General features: G+C 38.3%; 1 protein-coding gene across 8 annotated transcripts in view; it reads right to left on the minus strand.

The window, feature by feature from the left end:
* Nucleotides 1-20,188, minus strand: part of FRY (FRY microtubule binding protein) — a 250,388-nt gene that overhangs the window by 181,723 nt on the left and 48,477 nt on the right. The window contains exons 1-2 of one of the 8 annotated variants that reach the window (XM_087756424.1): nt 19,068-19,328; nt 14,921-15,019 (exon numbers count right to left, since the gene is read on the minus strand). The exons of 4 other annotated variants lie outside the window; for them this stretch is intronic. In XM_087756424.1, the coding sequence (XP_087612550.1) occupies nt 14,921-15,019; nt 19,068-19,272 (304 nt within the window). In that variant the 5' untranslated portion in view covers nt 19,273-19,328. Of the gene's footprint in view, nt 1-14,920; nt 15,020-19,067; nt 19,329-20,188 lie in introns of those variants that run through there. 3 more of the 8 variants (XM_087756425.1, XM_087756433.1, XM_087756426.1) reach the window with 3 other exon arrangements.

Here is a 20,188-nt window from a genome sequence, read left to right on the forward strand (position 1 = left end):
ATGACATAAGACCTACATTAGATCCACAGCCTTCTGAAGCAGTTGGAGGCTTTCTCCTAGACACCTATGTCTAGGTATTTGATTTCCTCCCTTTGGTTTTAGGAGGAAAAAAAGGAACAATGAAAAAAATTATGTGTGTCTGTATTATTTGTGAAGCAGCAAGTCCGTGCGTAAGCCAGCAATACAAGAGGAATAGTACTTTTACATTCAAGCAGGAAAAAACACAGTATTTAGATATAGTGAGTTTATTTTCTTCAACTTGGCATTTGTTGAGTTTATGCACTTCTTTCTTTATATTAAAACATTTACAAGGGTTTTTTTGCTTTTCCTATTACAGCTTGCATAACATAAAACAATTCAAGCCAAACATTAACAAAGCAGCTTGTACACATTCTTTACTAACGTCCTCTGTTAAAATGAAAATCAAAACTGTTACCTAAATCAACTGAACTCTATGTACCTATAATGTCCCATGATTTAACAAGGTAAAATAAACATCCTGCTAGGGTCCAAATTAAAAGTACAGTGCCAGAAAGCACTGCACAAAATAAGATTTCATTAAGCAAACCTAATTTAATGTGATAAGCTCTAAATAAAGCAACAGAAATCCTTCTTAGTTTATGTCTCACCAGTTCTGCCGCACCATTTTGTTTTGCCTCGTGTTCATAACTGAGTGTTAAGATATTGCCACCTAGTGATGAAAAGCAAAACAAGCAGAAGCAGTAGAACAGTAAATAATGCATAGGGGATACATGTTTACATTGTAAACTGTCAGAATGGATGATAGGAGCATAGAAATGAAGTACATGTCTGTATTTCTGGAGAAAGGATATCAGGAAATTTGGGTACAATTATATAAAATATTTTAATAGAAGCCTATTAAATAGAATTTAATACAATAAAATTAAAATATTTTAATAGATACATGATAGGTTCATGTATCACCCAGCTCCCATCCTCAGCTTGTTCAGTGAATTCATAAGAGTAATTAAATAGGTTGTAAGGGGTTTGTGACTTATCTGTAAATAACAAATGATAACTACCTACTAGGCATTTTGCAGAGGATTAATTAGTTAACGTTGGAATTATGCCTTCAAGTTTCAAAGTACTATTATCCTTCCCTTGACTTTGCTTTGGAGCTGTCAAACTGACATGTCCTCTTAGGACTCTGCTGTTCACCTCTCAGTTTCCCCCTAGCTGAACATCCTCTGGAAGCATCAGCCAGCCAGGAACAGATTTCGCTTGCCCAGACCTACCACACACATGCTAAAAATACACCATCCTATAAGCTAAATTGAAATCTGCACCGCTACCACTGGGGCACGGACTCAGGCAACACTGACGCAAGAAATACTGCTGCACAAGTCAAAATGCAGCCTGCGTCCTGCAAGCACAGCCTCAGGCATCGGCAAGCACGAAGAATAACCTGAGTAGTATTTTCTTCCTGCTCTTCACCTTAGTCTCCAGGCACCATCCCTAAAGAACCTGTTTCCATGATTGGAATCCTATTTCCTTCTCAGTTTTGTTACAAACCCTTATCTATATTTGAGAGACAAGATTACATAGCATACTCTCCAGACATCCCAGCATGAAATGTCAGAACTTCCTCATAGCAGGAAATTCCAAACAGCCTCTCATTTTGGGTGCTTGTTTCAGAGACAAGATTTAGTAACTGAACCCCACCCACCCACTCAAAGTATAATTTGCATTAAGTAACATGCCTAAGAGATTGGTACCAGGTCACACAGAGCCTAGGACAGAGGGAATGCAGGGGTTGCAGCTGTCCCTCTTTTCCTCAAGTTATGAAATTTCATTACAAAATCCACAGACTGAACCTCCAAATACTCAAAAATTTAGAGTTGCAATTAGGTCGTAATCAGGGCTTCTTCCCCCTTCTGCAAGGTAGTTGTATCTCTTCTACCCTCCTCACAGCAAGCTCTGCGGGAGGGCAGAGAAGTGGAAGCCAGGAAGGGGAAGGGTTGGAGCATGCCCATCACTGGATATTCATAGAACCGTAGACGGTTTGGGTTGCAAGGGACCTTTGAAGATCATCTAGTCCAACCCCCGGCCATGGGCAGGACATCTGTCACTAAATCAGGTTGCTCAAAGCAATCTGCTTCTTTCTACAGCGTCTCTAGGGATGGCTAACAATTACTGCATGTTACTATAGCTGAGATCATAAGACTTCTCAGCTTTTCTTCTCGTTCTCGTGCTCGCCATTAGCAGGCACACCCTGAGGTTCAGGCACAGATTTCCCCCTTTTCTCCCAGGGCCATGGAGCTGGGGCAAACCCCCCCTCCCCAGGCATGCAGGAGGCAGCCAGCTGGGAACCTGCCTTGGAAAAGGAAAAGCTCCTGACTCTTCAGAGAGGTGCCCGAGATGTGATGGGAAGCAGAGGGAGGCAGACAAGGAGGGTGTTGTACCCACTTGCAGTGGTGAGCTGATGCCAAAACCAAGGCATCCCTGACCCAAACACAAACCACATCACATGCTTCAGTTTTCCTGATTTTGTCTCCCTTGTAGAATGACATGTTCAAAATACTAATTTTCCACAAGATACCTCCCCGTAATATGCTGCACGGGTATGATATTTTCATTGATTATCTAATTAGGAGGAGGAATTTTCAGTGCAGTAGCTCCAATTTGCTCTCAAATACTAGTCCATCCCTCAGACAGTTCTTATCTCAATGTATGCACTTCTTGCAGTGTGATTTTTAACACAAATCTTTTCCTGAATCTCAAATACATTTACAGATATATTTTCTTTCTCTTAATTCTGCCACAGCAGTTCTTAAAGCTTTCCCTGACTTTAAGTAAGATGCTCTTGTGATAAGCTACTTGTTTACTTGTTCTTTTTTTAAACTTTCCTTTCCATTCTCTAGTTTTGTCTTTAATTATTAACACTTCTTCCTTTCTGGCTGACCTATTTGGATACTCACACCTCAACGTTTTCATTACTCTGTAAAAAGGCATCCTTCTGCTTATGTCCCTTTGCTCCACTAGCAACGTCAACCTTAGAAGAGAAGTTGATTTTTTACTTCTCTCATAAAATGAGAATAAACATCCTGGAAAACCTGAAACCTGGTTGGTTTCAACCAACTTCCATCTATTACAGATCAAGATGAGATGGACATGGGATCAGACTACTACATTTGCTGCCTCTTACGCCTTCCTATCAGGTATCGCGCTCTGCCTGCTATCAGAGAGAGGCCGTCAGACCAGCCAGGCATTGGGTCTGAGCTGCCACACGTGTGCCCATGTAATGTAAACACATCCACAGTTCCCTCAGATGGGTCTTATGCATACAGCGTTCACTCTGAATTATGAAACAAAAAAGCTACTTCTTGCAACCCCTGTGTAGGAATTACCCGGCTAAAACAGGGAAACTGAGCGCCGTCAGGATTAGCTGACCTTCAATAACTAACAACAGTTTTTAACACTCTTTCAAATGATGAAGTAGTATCAAATTGTATGTATCACTGCATCAGCCTTCCCCTCTTCCCTGACACGCGCTGCCACATACTGTCTCAAACAAGACTGTACATGCTTCAGAGGAGGACTCAGGCCCTTGCTGTGAGTGAAGTGCTTGGCATAGCTGGAGCCCTGGCTCATTATGGGATAAGGAGCTTTCTTCTCATTTTACTCATAAGTGCTAACAGAAAGATCCAAAGTTCAGGCTCAGGTAGTTTAGACTAGCGCTACCTCCAGTTAGACCAGGGACCTAATGACTCAGTTGGATACTATCTACAACTTTTAAAACTTCTTTTTTGTTTCAAGGTGGGAAGAAGTAATGCTTCAAAAATCAGGATTACCTAAGAAGTCATGCCAGGTGGTAGACGAAAAAAAATATTTTTCTTTCCCCGATCAGTTTATAAACAGGGCATGCACATGATCATAGACTTCTTAGCTCACTTGATACCTTTAACAGCTAGGCTGTCAACCACCATGCCCTTCATCCTTTTGAAAATATTTCTGTATATCCAAAGTAAACATAAATAGCTATCAGCAAAAATCTTCATGACTCAAACCACTGGCTGTTTTACAGCAACTTTATATAAATGACAGGCCGTGTGATTTTACAGTGAAATTTCTGCTTCTCATGGTTGTTTTTCCCTCACGTTCCTCCTCATTATGTGCAGACAACCCTTCAGTTACAGCTTCTGTCTTAGTGCTCTCCTGTTACTGCTTAAAATTATTTTCTCTGTTCTTTGAAGAACTGATGCCAGTAAAGCATCTAAATCCTAATCAGTTGTTGAAAGGGAAGTGTCTTGTTTTATGTAGTTTTGAAATCCCTTTCCGTATAACCCTCCTAGGCAAGCACTGGTGCGACACTGCATATAGGGTTTACCATGTCATACCCTTACTTGCACAACGGCGTGCTTAGATGCTGGCTAGATAGGAAGTAACACTTTGGCCAAAAAAAAAACAACCAAAAAACCCTCATTGGTCTTTCTTACATAAGAACACTTGTTCTGACTTGCAAAATCTTTTTTATATTTTTTTAAAATACAGGGAAGCGATTTTTTTTTTAATTAAAACATTATCTATAAAGATGCATTGTTTCACCTTTTGAGGTAACCTATGGCAGGAAAGATCTCAATTTCAGAGACAGAGTATCTCTTTGCTGATTTTTTCCCCCCCCTCAACATAGTACTTTTTAACTGATGAGCGCTTGTGCAAGGGCTCTCCCTTGCTGTGGTGAAGGTTTTGCAACACCAACTCGTCCACCTGGGCGCAGGCAATAGATTAATAGAGCTCCAGCATTCTCTGACTTGCTGCTTCTCTATGGAAGGACCAGTGTCCTCACAGAGGCCAAGTTAAATACATGTGCAGTATTTGCAATTGGGTCTTTTATATCCTTCAGAGTCCGTCCCTTCCTGCTAACCTAAAAAACATCTTGGTTTTCTGAGTGCTATGAGGTCTAACACAGCTCCCTGTTTATGTTCAAAAAAGGCAAATCACCTTCTTCTTGTTTAAGCGGGTAATGTTACTTAAGGTTTCTCTCATGCTACATTTGAATAGAAATTGCCATTTACTGAGAAAATGTACAAAACAAAACTTACAATCTGCTTTTTATTAACTAAAAGAAAAAACTCTATTTTGGGCTTAGTACCCAAGGAAGAAAGCACAAACAGATAAGTCACATTTAAAATTGAATGATTTCCTAGTAAAGACAGTAGTAATTATAGTTACTTTAACTACACTTAGAATGATTAATGATTTTGAGTCACCACAGGCTACGTTTTCAAAGATATTTAGCTCCTGAAATATCTAACAATTACTTTGTAGATTATTAAGTGCCTAATCTGGTTAAGTATCAAACTCCTAGTACTTGTTTGTCCACTGCATCATTAAAGGCTTTGAAATTCTGAACTCATTTTTTTTAAAGTTATTAAAATGAGTAGATGTCATCCTCTCCCATGTTTTTTCTTTCACTAGATCAGAAGAGGAAAACAGGTTCCTTCTATTTCATCTCTGGATTGGCTTCTCAGCCGTGAAATGAAATCTAAAATAAAGGACATATAACTGAAAACAACCCACTGCCACAGAATACTTTTATTCAAATATTTGAATATGATGCTTAGATCTGGAGAAAACCCAGTTAACTTTTATAACGACCTAATTCAAAAGAGAATGGTGGTCATAAAAAACAACTGGGATTCACCTGCTTTGAAATCTTGCGGTGGAGCTGCAAGCAGCACTGGGCTGTGGTTCTGGATGTGGAACTTGAGCTGATGCTTGGTCAGGTACCGGTGCTCAGTGACACCGTATCCTGCCGACTCACACAGGGCACTAACGCACGAACGTTGCCTGAACTATTCCACAGATCAAGGGAGGTCATCGCTAGCTACTGACTAATTCAGTGAACTAAAAACATAGCATCAGCACAGACAGAATCCTTTATAAAATGGAAACTTCTCCAAGAATATAAGGATACTTCTTCATCTTCTGATAATATGACAGATTTGACCCAGGGTGTGTTTTCATGTTTGACTTAAGCTAATCTAAGATTGTGCTGCTGTTGGAAAAGCTGGGAAGTTCTTCCATCCTCGCCCTTTCTCCCATAATTTCCATCAGATCTCTACAGTGGCACTAGTTAGCAGCAGAAATTTGATTTGGGTGGTGTGGGTCTGGTTTTGGGAATACGGTTGGGGCTATGGTGTTACCTTCAGTTGATGAATGAGGCTATGAGTCTCCCCACAGAGGCACATGATCGCTGTGGTCAACACAAGGGAGGCTTGCATGGGTGTTTAGGTGGGAAAAAGAAGCAAAGGAAAATAATGTTTCTAAATTTTAAAAAATGTTAAAAAATCAAAGATATACTTTTCAAAGGTATTACATGGTTAAATAGCTTTCCCAACTGCTCATATGCATTTATAAACACCTATAACAGGCACTGCATTTTATAGTAAGAACATTCTTCCCAGCCACTTTTCTGGCTGAGCTGTCAGTAAACTTTGGCTGTTGGAGGAACAGACACATTCTAGGTCTAATTGCAAGAAGCACGGCCAGACAATGAGCTTGAAGATTTTAAAAGCCAGAATGGGCAGTGATAATCAGTCTGATCTCCTGCATAGGTCAAGCCAGAGAATGTCTTTATTTCTGGTCCAGGTACAGTAATTCAGAGTAGCCAGACAAAACAGAAAAACCTTCTCGCAGAGCTATTACAGGTAATGCTAGATCCAGGTTAAACTATTTGCAAATGCTAAAACAAGTACTTATAGAGTCAGCTCTAGTCTGTTAGACACAACCGTAACATTTCACATATACTTACATACGCAACACTATTAAATCTCGATAATATACAATCAGATCAAAATAATTAATCTAAGATACCCATCTATGTGGAGAACAGGCTGTACACTATTATTAAAAAGCAACTACTGCAACTCATATTTGTTTCTGTAAGGTTTCATCAGCAGATTACAATATTAAGCTGATATAGAACCCTACATTGCCTCCTCCATATATGACACAAAGAAAACTAGATTGAAAATGGCATAAAGAGAAAAATAAATAAATTTTACTCACAACATACATGGAGAATCTTAAAACAAAATCCACTCATTACAGTTCTGGGGTATGGGAATATAAATGCAAATTTACAGAGTTTTGGTGCAGCCTTCTTCCCTGGGATAAACACTAGTGGCAGAATAGGCCACGCAGACTTAGTCTGCCAGCAGGCAGAACCCAGCTAATAAAATGTAGAAGAGAGGAAGGTCAGCTTCAGAGAAAAAAAGGAGCATACCTAGCCAAAAGATCCTCTATAATCAGTTCTTCGGTGTAGTTGTGCCCATGGACACACAGCTGGCAATCTGTACCTAAAGTGAATTTGGACTGCTGAATAGAAGGTATGCTGATTTAAAAAAAAAAAAAAAAAGGAACGATGAATTAAATATCTCAGATATGTTTTACTTATCAGTGTATATGCACACACATATTATTCCCTTTTAATGTGTTTCTCTGGGGATATAGGAAGGAGCTTCCATGCAGCAACCTTCTCCTTTAAAATTCATCTTAAATACTGAGCAATCCAAAGGTCTTTACAAAGAAGCGTACTTATAATACCTGAAATGAAAAGAATGTGCGTTCAGCACCTGATTGATGCAAAGAAATAGCGCCGAGCATACTAAAGAATATTAATTTGAACTGAAGATAGTTAAACGAACATGTCATTCATATTGTCAATACACATAACTAATTTTATTCCCTTTTCACAATGGTTTGTTTGCATCAAGATCACCCACAAAAATTCTGAAAGAAATTTTATTTTGCCCTTCACAAAACAATAAAGCCTTCAAACAGACAAAATCCCCAAGTCTTTGGAAGGTCATTCTGGACCACAATGTCTTGGGGTCTCCTGAAACTTAGAGCATCTCTTCGCAACAGGGACATATTGTGCTGTTGTACATATTGTGCATGTTTTACACAGATTCACTATAGTCAAATGCGGAACACCGTCTGTGACATTAATTTCTTCTAGAGTTGCTCTAAACAGGACCAACAAATGAAAGAAGACAGTACCGTCCCTTCAGTTCTGGGGGAAACTTCACTAGAAGCCAACTGATGATACAACATTGCACCAGAATACTGTTAGAGGTCCCATTTGTCGTTAACACATGACTGTCATTTAAGCTGTGGAGTAAATACTATGCATATAATGTTATGTATTTTAATGTTTTCCAGCATTCTGCTAGGCATGAATGGATGGGGATGTAAGGTAAGGGATTTGTTGGGGCTTTTTTTAACAATAAGGGGAAGAAAGGATATTACACTGTGTACTTAACGTGCCAGAATACCCATAAGAAGTTACTTAAAGCAGTTCAGAGCTCACAGAGCAGAAAACAGGACTGTGGCAACTGGCATCAATGGTAGCGACAGTCTGTATCTTCTGCAGGTGAGGTGCCTCAGCATGTCACCCTGGTTGGTGATAAAGTGCAGGATAAGTTTCACAGCATTGATGGAATACCAAAAAATCTGTTGTGTATAAAGAGGCAGTTTATGCTCAAGGTGTTTGAATTTTGTGTTAGTAAACATAATGTTAGAGTTTTTAAAAGAATCAATAACGTTTTATTAAAAATAAAGTGAAATAAGTGTTCATGAATATGGGCAAACATTGTAGCTAATAATTATTAAAAAAGACAACAGTAACTTATGATTGAGAAGCACACAAGCCCCATGCTTTATTATTTTAAAACCTGCTGTTTCAGAAATAATCATGTCATAATTTTGAGAGCTTGGCTTATGAATCACCAATGTAAGGGCAAGCAACATTTTTCACAAAAGAAACACTTGGTGATACCAATCTATGAAAGAATGGAAGCAATTCACCCCTTCACTCTGTTCCTGTACATGGTCCCTTGCTTGGCTATAAGGGAGAAGCTAAAGGTACACTACAGAGGTGGGACTAATTTGACTTAATACAGATGTTTACAGTATAATCCCATTTCAGCTACTCAGCTTGGATGTCTTCTAGTCAATATAAAGAAATCAGAGCTGATTCATCCCATTTTAATACTGACATCTACAACAGACACCATGGTTTAAACTCTAATAATACCTGTTTCTCTCCAATGACTGTAAAGGGAGGGAGCTTGAAGTGACTAGCTTAGGTATGGACATCTATTCAGCAAATGTCTGAGTCTGGGAAGATGACACCCCGGTTGACCAGATCAGAAAACACCCCTAGTTAAAAGCCCCAAAATAGTGATGCTGGCTTTCTCCACAGGCTGCTCCTTTTTTGGGACTAGCAAGCCTTTTAAGATGCAAAGCCACTAGGAGAGCACAAAGCCATTTCTTACCATCTTCAGCTTGAAGCACAATCTACTTATTTCTGTTTATCAATATAGACTATTTACTTCCCTAAAAACTGTTTTAAATACTAAATTTAGCCACCTATACCTAAAATTGCTACACTGTTAGTGACTGACCTCCAGCTAGGCTTTGTGCTGCTAATCACAACCCGGTCGGCCTGGCAGCTCAGTTTTCAACCCACCTCACTGTCCATTCATCTAGTTTGTATTTCATCATTTGTATTTCGTCATTTTGTCTATGAGGATGTTGCAGGAGATACTGTCAAAAGCCTTTCTAAAGTTGAGATAAACAGCATCCTTTGCTCTCCCATCATCCACCAAGCCAGTTGCCTTGCTTTAGAAGTCTCTTGAGTTGGTAATGCATGATCTCCCCTTCACACAAACATGCTGACTGCTCCCAGTCATCTACTTCTCTTATGTTTGGAAATGGGTTATAGGATTATTTGCTCCATGACTTTCCCGGGGATTATGGTGAGGGTGACCGGCCAGTAGTTCCCTGGGTCCTCCTTCTTGAAGAAAGGAGTCACATTTGCTCTCTTCCAGTCCTCAGGAACCTCCCCCAGTTGCCATGAGCTTTCAAAGACTATCAGGACTGGCCTGACAGTGACATCAGCTAGTTTCCACAGCACTTGTGGTTACATCCTATCAGGTCCCGTGGACTCATTTATGTTCAGTTTGTTTAAAATGTTCCCTAACCTGTTATCCCTGTACCAAGGGTAAGTTTGCCTTAGTTCAGGCCTTCCTACTGGTCTCTGGGACCTGGGATTCCTGAAGGCCTCCTGAAGATAAAGACTGAGGCAAAGAAGGCATTGACTACTTTGGCCTTTTTCATCTCCATCACCATCATTCTTCTTGCTGCTGAGTGAAGTTTACACAGTCACTGAGACCTCCTTCAGGATGGGCTTTCAAGTTGAAGGAATCAAAATATAACAATAGATTATGCAGAAGTATTCTTAACCCTGAAACCAGATAAAGGACAAACTGTAACACTACTTTTACTTGAGTCCCATAACATTTAGTATGACAAATCTAAACTGGAATTACATTACTACTAGCTTCTAAAGAAAGAACTGCTAATTTTCTAGTTCCAGAATGGATTTAGAATTGGGCTTGTTTATCCTCAATCCGCTTGGCAGAAAATAAAATACATTTCAGACCCTGAAATTCCATGTTGTAAGCTTACTTTAGTTTCTGGTATTCTGCTCTTTTTGTCATCCTTCTTTTGCCCTGGCATCTTTGTGTGATAGTAAAACCTCTGCTGCAGATTAGACTTTTTACTTCGGAGTAGAGCCTCAGCATCTAGTGGAAATCAAATGCTTGAATGATTCTCCATACAGGAGTCAATAACTGTCCATGACAAATCTAAACAAGTCCTCTCAGAAGTACTTTAAGGTGACTCATTGAACAAACTGGTACTGAGTTTTAATGACCTTGATAGTCATTAAAGTTATGTCTTGCTGGACAGACTGGCGATTCAACTACCTTAGACCATGAATGCCAGCCTATATTAATACCTGGGGCTGTTCTCTGGCCATGAGGCCAGACAGCACAAAACAGTCTACAACCATACAGTAAAACATTATCTAAATGCTGGTAGCAACATCCAACTCTCTCTCGATTCCTCAGCTCTTGCCAACTTCTGAACTGTGCCTGAGAATTGTTAGGGGAGGCTGCAGGTTGGTCCAGGTAAAATGGGGTAGAAGTGGAGCAACTTTGCTAGAGAAGGATTTCTCTGACTTGCATATGAGGAACAGCAGAGAACAGACAGGCTGGCAAGGGGCTGACTAGTTTAAAGCTCCTAAACAAAGCAGGAAATACAGGACAACTGAAGTTACAATAAGAAAGATGACACTTGTTGACTGCCCCTCTCCTTACCCATATGCAGACTAAACATTATGATTAAAAATTATTTTGCCAACCCTTTATTGTTTGCATCACAAATTGCCCCAGAAAAGGTTTATTAGGAAGAGCAGGTAATTCACAACAAAGTGAGCACAGGGATGCACAGTAACGTGTTCTGCAACTAAAGCACGTTGCCATTACAGCCACCGTGAAACTGCAGAAACAATAACTCCAAAGACACAGAGCAAAATCCCCCAGAAAGTCACAGCACAATCCGCAGGCAGTTCTGAAACAAACAAATAAACAAAAACTCCACTACACAGCCAGGTCCTTGGAAGAGGAGCCACTAGATTGTATCATGCACAATATACATTGCTTATCTACCAAAATTTTTTCCTGGAAACAGTAATGTCTTCCAGTAATGGATCAGAAAGATTTCTTATTTTAAGAAATTTTAAGTGCAGCTTCAGTATATGATTAAAAAGCATGAACAGATGTTTGTTGGGTCTTCAAAATTGTATCTGATTATGAAACTGTATTCCAACATTGTGTAGCAGCTAGATGTTAGTATATCCTGAGCAAGAAAAATTTAAATTGATCTCATCTTGTGAAGCACTGTGCAATTTCAACTTCTCAGAAAACCCAAATATAATAAAGAATGTCCTGAGCTCCTCAAGTCAAGTTCCTAATTTAAGATCCAATCCCCAAAATTCATAAAAATCACATTCCAAATTAACCACTCCTAATTAGTAGCAATAAAGAAAATTAATATGAGATACAGTTGATGATATTTGTTCTTTATGAAAACCTAAACATATGAACTCAGTATCTATCTGCTTACAGCTGGTTTACCAGAAGTGCCATAAGGATTTCATATCACTATCAGGGCATCTTTCATCATGAGAAGCAGTACAAAAAAATCTTCCAGCGAACTCTAGTTGTCTTCAAAGTTTTCATTAGGTAGTCTTTTGTAATTAAGATTAATTTTATTATCTACACCTGTCTTCAGGCAAAACAGTCTCTGAATTTAAACAGATTAATAAAATACTGATTTTTTAAAATTCTTACTGAAATTAAGTAGAGTATCTTCAGAAACTCCTAAACTTTTTATTGTTGTTTAAATTCAGATACAGTAAGACAGCAAAGAAATGAAAATGAAAAAAACCACTGAGAATTTTTTTTTCAGAGATTCCAAGATTATCACGTGATTTAACTTAGATACAGTATGCTCCTATTAAATGTGCAAGGCTAGGTAAAGTATAAATAGCTGAAAGGAAAACAGTTACTTACCAAATGCACCCAACAAGTCTACAAAAGTATCTACAAGTAAACAAGCACTATAGAAGAAATATATTTTGAGTGATTCATATGCAGTCCATAGACCCATCTTACTGTCAAGAGAACATACTTCAATGTCATTAACTACATTAGCTTACATGAAGATTGCACTTCAGAAGAGGAAAAAATGATACATCAGGAGGAAGGTTAAATCAAAGCCATTATGATAACCTTTAAGTCTAATTATTTTAAAACATTTTACTTGGCTGATAAGGTTTTGATTACAGCAGATGCACTACTGTAAGACTTTAAAAGTAATGTCTGTCTCTCATGTAATGAAATGATATGTATTTCTCAACTACGAAAAAAACTATTGTAGACAACCTTTTCAATCCATTAGCACAAAAATAATTCTTTATGGGCCAAAGCTGGGCATATTTTTATGGTGAGTCTGCCCTTAAGGTGCATCTTAAATCAGATAAAGAGAATAAAAGATTTTATTGTCTCATGACGGCCAAAGAAAGATTTACTTAAAAATAATGTCAACAAACCCTCATGGACTTACTGCACATGAAATGTAGTTAAGGCTACTACCATTTGATGTAAAGAGTGATTGGCTTGTTCTTAAATCTTTTAAAGCATTTTTGTATGTTTGCTATTTTGCTAACATTTCTTAGGACTCTGATTTTCTATTTTAAAATTCAATACATTTTATATTAACATACTTTTTTGGAGATACAACCAATGTTGCATATTAATTCAATGATCCTTCTTGAAATTTATATAAACGTACAAAAGAAAGAGCCTGTTATGTTTCCCAGAAGGCGAGCATTGAGCATAAGTTTTAAGATTTCAGTCTACACTTTAATCATTATCCTCTAGATAGGAGACAGCAGAAAGCCACGGGTCAAACTGGCAAACGATGTTACTAAATCAGATTCTTTTTCACATGCTATTTCTATGGCAGCATGCACAGAAACATGTGCTGAAATCAGAAAGCAAGTGCTGTAATTGCTTCACAAGGTCTTTCAGCACAGTGAAGTCTATAAACACTTAGACATCATAAGATTTGAGGTATACTACTGTGTGTATAATGGGTTTTGTTCACTTGAACACTGGAGTCTGCTTTAAAGCGGAGTCGTAACATCTATAACAACTGATGGTGGCAATCTAAATCTAGGAGACAACTAAACAGTTTTTAAAACAAACAAACAAACAACAAATCAGAAAACAAAAAACCAAGCCACAATAGCAGAAGGAGCCTTCCCTATCTTAACCTCACCTTCCTCCCAATCTTCCCCCTCATCTTTACATTCAAGTCACTCTCCAATGGACATAGAGAGCTTCCTTTATGTCCCAAATACAACTTACAGGTGAGGAAGCATCTTCATCACTTGCCTACAAGAACATTAGGAAATCAGTCTCCATAGTCCATAAAATACCAGTGAACCGAAGAAGAAAACAAGTTTGACAACATGCATATATTACATTGGACTCCAAAATGCGGAATCCAGAGCTTTCCTCTGAATCATTGACCCATCCTTTCTAAAGAAAATGACATTTTAAAAAAAAGTTCAAGAAATAAAATGCCGAAGAGTATATTAAGTAAAATATGTAGAAATATTCAAGTGAGCATAAAAATACAGAAGGCCGAGAGAAAAGCAAGACATTATCTGTTTGATAATTTCTGTTAATAAAGCAGTGGTTACTCATGCAGACCAATGGGTGGACACACACTCAATCAGCAATGTACCAATTTTGTAGCATGGTGGCATATCTTAACACAAGGCTCAATAAAACACAGTAACATACAGAACTAGTGCCAGTTTACAATATGAACAGCAAATAAAATGCAACACCCCACTCCCCCCGCATTTTTAATCAGCATAAGGTCTTGCTAACAGTATTAAGGGGAAACGAAGCCAATTTTTTCAAGTCAGGAGGGGAAGAGAAGAACTTCGGGACAAGCCAGTCTTGCCTTCCCTTCTGCTGTCAGTGGATGATACAGGTAAACTGCAGTGCCAACACAAGCCATTCTACCAAACTTCAATGTGCAGGGTGACACTAGGGGTACCAGAAGTGAACAGCAATTATCCCATGCAGATTACAAGCATACGTTATTACCATGCAGTACAATTTATTCAGAGAGGAGGTAGGATATTAAAATCTTCACTAAATTAAAATACTGAACACAGATGATTATAACTCATTTGAATCAAGACACATACGGTACCGATGATTTTAAGCATCCTTATTGAAAGTAATTAGATTTTGGCAAGTCTTTCCCAATTAATGTAGCCAGTCACAAGAAAAAAAGAAATCATACATACTGGCTGTTTTATCCCCATGTCTCATGAAAAATTAAATAATTTATTCATATCACTGTTGAATAACTTTAAAATATTTTTCTACATATAAACACCTTCTTTATTTTATTATTTTCAGTATTTTAATTTACATACAAATATGGTGTCAAATCAACTTACTTATTTTAGAAAGTGACTTTGCTAGACTGTATGCTGGTCTGAACTCCAGAAATGCTTTGAGAGAGTGCCTCAAGACTTCTAACTGCGACAATATTTTCACTGAAAAAAAAAGCAGTGAATTTGTTACAGAGTACTAGCTATTCTGTTGCAAAATCATGGACCAGCAACCTACATTCTTACTTTGAGTAGCTATATACAGTACTGTTAACCACTGACCTTCATTATATTAACTCACAGCAAAATCATAATGCTTTTACAAAAGCAGAGATAACATGTTGTCCCACAGAAGACAACGCCTGAGTCACAGGCATACGGCCATGAAATGGAGGTGTGCCTGGTCCTGTGAGAGGCAGAAAATCCAAAGTATTTTTCTCACCTTCTGTCCTTCAAAATGGACACATCAGTCAACAAGCATCATTCAACAATAATACAGGCTACTTGCATATGAAGAAGGAAAAGAAAAAAGCCCACAAGATACTAGTAACAGTACTAGAAGTGGATATTCAATGGTACTTAAACAAACATCCCCAGCTCACTATACGAACGGCTTCGAAGTAGAACTTAACTATTATTTTTTTTTTTTAGTATTTCGACCTTTGTAATTTCTGTATTGTTTATTCTGCTTTCTTCAGAAAATTAACAATCCCAGCCAAAATTTCGCATGTCTTTGCCACGTATGAAGAGGAAACTCAAACAACAACAACAGCAGCAGCCTTCGTCCAAAAAGAAATGATTCAAAACTCACCATACACTTCCCTAGATTAAAATTAATAAATACAGACTAATTTTCTTCAGGCTGTTGTGCTTTTGAATATGAGTCAGCATAGATATTTAATGACGTTTAGCTAATCCATTTTAATTTTATGCCTCTTCAGTTAGTTCAATTTACCTTTCCTAGGGATCTCTGTAAAGACATGGCCTCCTAAGGCCCCTTCGTTGCACACTCTGTTTTTTGACAATTCTTTCTTTTCTCATTAACAAGTCACAGATTTATCTTCAAGTTCAGACAGGACACCGTTCATTTTTGTATGGTCCTTCCAGGGTAAGGTTCAGTCATGGCTATGGTAGTATGCTGAGCTGAGGGCATGTCAGCAGATCTGTACAAACTCAACTGATTAAGGCGATGAACCTCCCTATTGACAACAAATGGCCCTATAATGTCGATTATGATCACTTGCGCTTGCGCCATAGTTCTCCAAACATAAAAAGCATAACCGTGAAACAGTAAAAACGAAAATTTAGATATCGGCAGTTGATATTAACCAAGTCCTGAAGTATGCATCCTTGAAGTATTTCAAATTTAAAGAACAAGAAGAAATGAAGTGCTTTGTTGAAAGAAGAAAAAGGTATCTCTGTGCAGTGTATCCCTTTGTCAATGCCATGATTTCTCCTCACAGTCATAGTTTCTGTCCTCCCCTTGCCATGTGGGAATGAACACAACAACCCAGTGATACCATTGTTTGGATAGTCCTGCCTAGGCATACATGAATGACTAACTTCATGATGACAGGACAGAAAGACATGTCACTCTTCTCAGGTTTCAGCTTTCATTTTTAAAGAGTGAGCTTCTAGCTGTCATAATTAAGAAAAAATTGTAAAACAAGTCTATTGCATGCAAGATGCCTCCCTGAGTCTGCACCAAGTCTGAAACAAGAGTCCCAATATATGAACTGACCTATATCCTTGCACCCTGATGCCTTGATGTGTCACTATTCAGTATTTTTTTAGTTAAGCTCTTTAAGATAGAATAAAAGGAAAGAAAACAAGATGTACATGACTTCAGACTAAATTACAAGCATGTCCTAAAACTAAGACAGGTTCATGGTGATATAAGCAGAGATACAGGGATTAGAAGAAGCTGGAAGAGTCAAAATGATATAGATTTAAAATATTTATATTAATAGATGACTAGGCTGAAACAAGGAAGTATGAATTACCACATTCTTCAGAGGGCTTCAGCAGCAATCCAAAAGACTGCAGAGTAAGTAAATCAATATATATATATTATATATGTATATATTTAATATCTATCTATCTCAAGTCTTAAAGGTCAGGTTGGACGGGGCTTTGAGCAACCTGATCTAGTGGAAGATGTCCCTGCCCACAGCAGAGGGATTGGACTATACGATCTTTAGAGGTCCCTTCCAGCCCAAACCATTCCATGACTCTATGATACAGTTGTTTCCATTCTAACCTACATTTACAGCTGAAAGACAATGGTCCAGAGGACTTCAAGCTTACTTTGTTAACCTGTTTTCAAAAGCAAATCAAGTAAAGCTTCTCCCATGTACGCTGCTGACCTACGAAATGAAAGACTACACCCATCTTTCCATCACGCTCCATCAATTGCTTATAGCAAGCAATTTGCATTACCTTTGAGTTAAGTGCCCTTGAGTGTACAGTAACACAGCTGCAGTGGATTTCATAAGTGTAATGGCAGCGTTCCAGACACACCAACTACATTAAAGTGCTCATATCTGACGCAGCACAAACGATGGAGTATTACTGCTAGTGTGGTAATTTGGGAGGGCGGAAAGAGAACAGAGAGGAAGAAGAATTGTATCTAATAAAAAAGAAAGATCACAGAATACAGGAGAAATTTGGGTAGGCACAACAGAGTATGGGTGTTGGAGAACAAACAAAAGGCTATTTAATATGTTTTTTCTAACAAAAAATGTTGCTGCACAGAAAAAAAAGTGAAAAGCTACAGGAGGAAAAAAAACAAACACAGAAGTAATTAAGGAGCAGAAAAGGTAGCCAGAAGACAAAAAGCAGCAACTGAGAAAGAGTAAGATACAGAGGGTCTATCCTGCCCAAAATAATGTGCTTTTACAGTCCCCGACAGACCACCTCACCTCAGGAAGAGCCCGTTCAGGCACTAGGAAGCACAGGAGCCTTGGGCATGTCTGAGTCACCTGACTGAAGATCCGATAAGGCTTTTTGCATTTTTTTAAGCTGGGGAAGTAGAATAGGAAGGAGGAAAAAAGCTTCCAAATACCTTAACAAAGGTACAATGGAGGCTCTAAATCCCACACAAATGGTGCTGCCCTGTGTCATCTTTTAACATTGTATTCCCATTCCTTCAGCAGTGTTTCAGCTCATGAGAAGGTACCCATCTAAGTTTAGCTGTCATTAAGGAATATAATATTAATATTTAAATTATCCATAACACTTTTTGATATACTTCATAGCTCTTCAAAGATGTGTATGATTGTACTATTTCCCCCTAGAAATTTAAAAATCCTCCTTTTCATCTGGAAATGGAGATACCTAAATTAAAAAAAACAGTATCTTTTTGTTTCTATAAAGAATTTCATTTCCTCTGATTGCCTCACAGAAACACATCTTCAGTTTCAGTAGGGATGAGCTGATATTGATTTTTCCTCCCCCTAAAACCTTTTAAGTCCTCCTAGTAAAGATGACCTTTGCCCTCATGCTAATCTATTGCCTATTTTTAGGCATATTTCAAATAATTAAAAAAACAAAAACAAAAACAAAAAAGGCAAAAAAAAAACCCCAAAATAATCCAGACTTGCCAGCTTGACTGAAATCCACTCTTACACCTTGTTCCTACTTCTTAACAACTAGAGAGTTAAACTGAACTATTAACTACAGACATTACAGGCTCCAGTGCAAGCCAGGAATTCAAAGCATGCATTTGACTATTTAGTGATGTTAATTTCTGGCTACACAAAAAAAATCAGCTAGACTGAAGAAGTCACCATATCCCCACACCACTCTCCTCCAGAAAAGCAATGAGATACAGTGCTAAAGCAGCAAGAGAGATACTTATACTGCAGATATTGACTGCATTGCTTATAAGTGGGGTTAAGCAAAATGCAGTTTAAAGCTCCAGAGAAACAACTGGTTTTCTTTAAATGTTAACTATTAAAAAAAAAATCCCCACAAGCAAGCAACATGAAATAGAAAACATGAAGAAAGTCTCTCTCTTTGGTTCCATCATTTTAACTCTAATGGCTGACATAATTTAACATAAATGGTACTTGATTAAATCTATCCATGAAGACTGTCTTAGCTTTTAAACCAGAATAAATTCTGACTGGAATCAGCTACTGAATCCTTCAAATATTACCAAAAAGGTTTAAAAGATATTGCACCGACATACTGTTAACATAGCATTTCCTACCTGAAAATACAGAAGGTCTTTTCTTAGGGCGCCTTGGATGTATAGGCTCTATATTCCTAATATTTCTTTGAAACTTTCCTTTAAAACCATTTTCTAGCAGGATGTCTGGTGGCAGGCTTCTCCGTCTTGTTGATTTATAACGAGTCTGATAGGAATTCAGTTTACTCTTAGTCCTAGAGTACAAGCTGCTGTCATCAAGTGCCATTACAGAGCACTAACTGTTAAAGCCACCCCAGCGCAAAGCCAATCCCAACACCCAGACGTATCTGGACTAGTGGGTACAGACCCAAGCAATCTCGGATGTTCTCATGCTCAACTCGGCACTCGTTGGGGAAGTTGAGCAAGTTGATAGGCGTGTGCTGAAACAGGTGTAGAGTTACTGCATCGCCCCTCCTTGCATCAGTCAAACAGCGCAGGGAGGAGGCATGCTGAAATAATTCGTTTCAAAGTTTTGAGGTAATTAGGAAGTTCAACAAACCTGAGCTCAGCAGCACAATCTCTGCAAAGGGGAAAATACAATTTAATATGAGGCACTGTCTAGGGCTAGTACAGTTTATATTACACCAACCGCATTTCTCAGATCAGTTCATTAATAGTTCATTAACTTGGGAAGCTAAACAAGTGTTGCTAAACCTTAAAAAAAGACAACAGGGTGAGAGGAAAAAAAAAAACCCAAACCAACAAAAACCCAAACCAGTCCCCACCCAAACCAGTCGCCAGCCTAGGGACCTGTCTGGGGAAAGGTACAACCTGAACAGTATGTTCGGGTTTTTAGTCCTGCCCTTTGACAATGCTACATTTCAAAGAGTGATAAACAGTCCAAAGCACAAAGGTTTTTATGGCCACAACTATCCGTTTGGGGTTTCTTTCCTCAAGAAGCAATAATGTTATTTCAAGCTGGAGACAGAATCAAAGATCTGCCAGTGAGACTGATTTTCTCTTGGTGTACCTGCTGACCAATAAAAATAAGCCATTTAAATATGTGTATGCCAAAGATGGTCTGTAAATCCTTCATTTAACTAAAAGCCAAGGTACTTTTCTTGTTCTGTTCCAGTTATCCCAATGAAATCTTTTGAGCCTCCCAAGGATATGATCTTCCTTTCTCAAATGTTCAGAAAGAA

This window comes from Nipponia nippon, unplaced genomic scaffold, assembly GCF_047370975.1.
Source record: "Nipponia nippon isolate SJK-2023a ecotype South Korea unplaced genomic scaffold, ASM4737097v1 scaffold_2, whole genome shotgun sequence".
NCBI classification, from domain to species: Eukaryota; Metazoa; Chordata; class Aves; order Pelecaniformes; family Threskiornithidae; genus Nipponia; species Nipponia nippon.